The sequence below is a fragment of the Apaloderma vittatum genome, unplaced genomic scaffold (assembly GCF_000703405.1).
Source record: "Apaloderma vittatum isolate BGI_N311 unplaced genomic scaffold, ASM70340v1 scaffold7640, whole genome shotgun sequence".
Taxonomy (NCBI): Eukaryota; Metazoa; Chordata; class Aves; order Trogoniformes; family Trogonidae; genus Apaloderma; species Apaloderma vittatum.
The window spans coordinates 48,318-50,939 of NW_009695026.1; the positions used below are offsets into that span (position 1 = coordinate 48,318).

General features: G+C 58.5%; 1 protein-coding gene across 1 annotated transcript in view; it reads left to right on the forward strand.

The window, feature by feature from the left end:
• The window catches only part of EXTL3 (exostosin-like glycosyltransferase 3), a 31,845-nt gene that overhangs the window by 29,008 nt on the left and 215 nt on the right, over positions 1–2,622 (forward strand). Inside the window, exons 4-5 of the mRNA XM_009869610.1 lie at positions 910–1,067; positions 1,768–1,782. Coding sequence (XP_009867912.1) covers positions 910–1,067; positions 1,768–1,782 — 173 coding nt within the window. The remainder of the gene's footprint in view (positions 1–909; positions 1,068–1,767; positions 1,783–2,622) is intronic.

The following is a 2,622-nucleotide window of genomic DNA, read 5'->3' on the forward strand; positions in this document are numbered from 1 at the left end:
TGGCCCAGCTCCGTCGCCCTCCTCTGCACCCGCTCCAGCACCTCAAGATCTCCCTTGTACTGAGGTGCCCAGAACTGGACACAGTTTAGTCAAGGACTTGTCAGTGCTGGGTTAACGGTTGGTCTTGATGATAGACCTTCCAAGTGGGCAATTCTGTGATTCTGTTTGTGGAGTTGTGGTTCTGATGGGGTTTTTTTAAAAACAAATTTTGGAGCTCCACCGCTCCTTTTTCCTCGCTTCCTCTGCACTGCGACACAGCCAGCAGCCGCTCTGTGTCCCGGCGAGTGATCTCCTGGAGGAGCAGCGTCCGTTTGTGCCGTGCCAGGAGCACGGTCACGCTGAAGCGGGTGGATGGAGCTCGGGGCCGATGCTTTCGGTCAGGGCGAGGGCGAGGCAAACCATGGGGCTGCCTGCCCAACGCCTCTGCTGTGGCATCTCGAATCTTGCAAGGGCTAAGCTGTGGGTTTCCGCAGCCGCGCGTTGGCACGGGCTTGGCTGGTGGCTGTGGGAGGTGGCTGGTTGGCGTTGGCAGGGAGCGGTGCAGAAAGCAGCTCCGTGACCTGAGCCTCTCCGGGTGGGAGGGACAAGAGCAGGCGAACGGGCCTTGAGAAGAGAGTGGGATGTTTTCCCAGGGACGTGGCCCTGAGCCGTCAGACCGCGCTGGGAAGTTCATCCACCAGCTCCTGACTGCGGCAGCGAAGGCAGCGAGCTCTGAGGGGCTGAAACCGTCGTTTCTGAATTGTAGGAGCTTTGGGGTTCGGGGTGGTGGCCCTGGGGTGGATGTGCTGCTGCTCTGGCTGTGGCCGATCTCCCGAGTGCAGGATGAACGGGGAGTCCTCTCCAGCGGCATCCTTGAGCTCTCTGCTTGGGACCTCCCTGAGTGTCGCTCTGCCTTTTTGTCCTTCCCAGTACTACGCCTACCTGTACTCCTACGTGATGCCGCAAGCCATCCGCGACATGGTGGACGAGTACATCAACTGTGAGGACATCGCCATGAACTTCTTGGTCTCTCACCTGACGAGAAAACCTCCCATAAAGGTAAAGTGCTGGGTGGAAACTTGCCCTGGGCTTTGCATTTCTGGAGAAATGGTGGCTTGGTCGCCGCCTTCGGAAGGCGAGCGGTGTGTTAGGAGGCTGCTCTGCTCTGGGGGAAATCCCTTTCTCTCAGCACAGAAGCCGAGCGGCGCAGCGCGCGCTGTCCTTACCAAAATCCAGCTGCACCGCCTCTCCGAAGGCAGATTTCCTTCTTCCCGTGACACACGGCACGAGTAGGACTGATTTCCCTGCTGATTTTGTGCCCCTTTCCAGAGACATTTGGGCTGTTCTGTGCGCAGGGGGCTGTTGGTGCAGACGCTGCAGCCCAGCCGAGATTTCCCTGCTGCGTGCAGGGAAATAAATGTCACAATTCAGAGCTTGAATTTTGGATGCAGATCGTTCTGCTCTTTATCGCTGCTGGCCAGCTGCTCTTTACAGCCCTGCATGTGTCTCTCCAGCACAGGTCGGCTGCCTTGGAGGTGGGTCCTGGCCGTTAATAGGATGGGTGGGTTTTTCCACGAGGTGTTCTTCCCATCTGGAGCTACGGTGAAGTGGAGGTTGTGGAGTTTGGTGCAGCTGAGAGGAGAATCACACCATGACCACAGGGCCCTGCAGTGGGATGTCTGATTCAGGACGGACGAGGAGGCCTGTTACTCAGTGGGTGGCCCCTCAGCACCCCCTGAAAACTGGAGCCCCCTCCCCAGATCTTCCTCTGAGGGCCGAAGCCAAGAGATGTCCCAAATTGCTAATTCCTCTGTAGCATCTGTGGCCAGCGGGGCGAGGGAGGGGATTGTGCCCCTCTGCTCCGCTCTGCTGAGCCCCCCCTGCCGTTGTGTGCCCAGCTCTGGGGCCCTCAGCACAAGCAGGACGTGGAGCTGTTGGAGCGGGCCATCGAGATGCTCTGGGGGCTGGAGCAGCTCCCTGGGAGGACGGGCTGGGAGAGCTGGGGCTGCTCAGCCTGGAGAAGAGGAGGCTTCTGAAGGGCAGACTTTGTAGCGGCCTTCCAGAAGTTAAAGGGGACAGACAGGACTAAAGCAGAGAAGTTAAAAAGACACATAAGGACGTTTTAGCAGGGCCTGTTGTGATAGGACAAAGGGTGATGGTTTTAAACTGAAAGAGGGTTTTAGATTAGGTACAAGGAAGATACTATTTTAAAATGAGGTTGGTGAGACGCTGGCACAGGCTGCCCAGAGAGGTGCCCCATCCCGGCTCAGGTTGGATGGAACTCAGAGCAACCCGGTGTAGCTGAAGCTGTCCCTGCTCACCCCGGGGGGTTGGACGAGATGCCCTTCACAGGGCAACCCGGTCTGTGATTCCCTCTGCAGAAGTTCTTTTCCCAAGGTCTTTTTTTTTTCCCTTGAAACAGCTTCTCAAATGTTAAACCAGCAAAGTGTAACTCAGCGTTGGCGGATCATCTGCTGTGAGCACGTCCTTCCTTACCTGCTCGCCCCCCAGGGACACCCGGCAGCCAGGCAGGGCAGCGCCACATCTGTGCCTGCTCTGCGTGAAGCCGAGTCCCCTCGCACCCTGGCGGGTGTCCCCCCGGCTGGGGGGTCGCAGGCCGCCTGGGGGGGGCCCCCCTTGCCC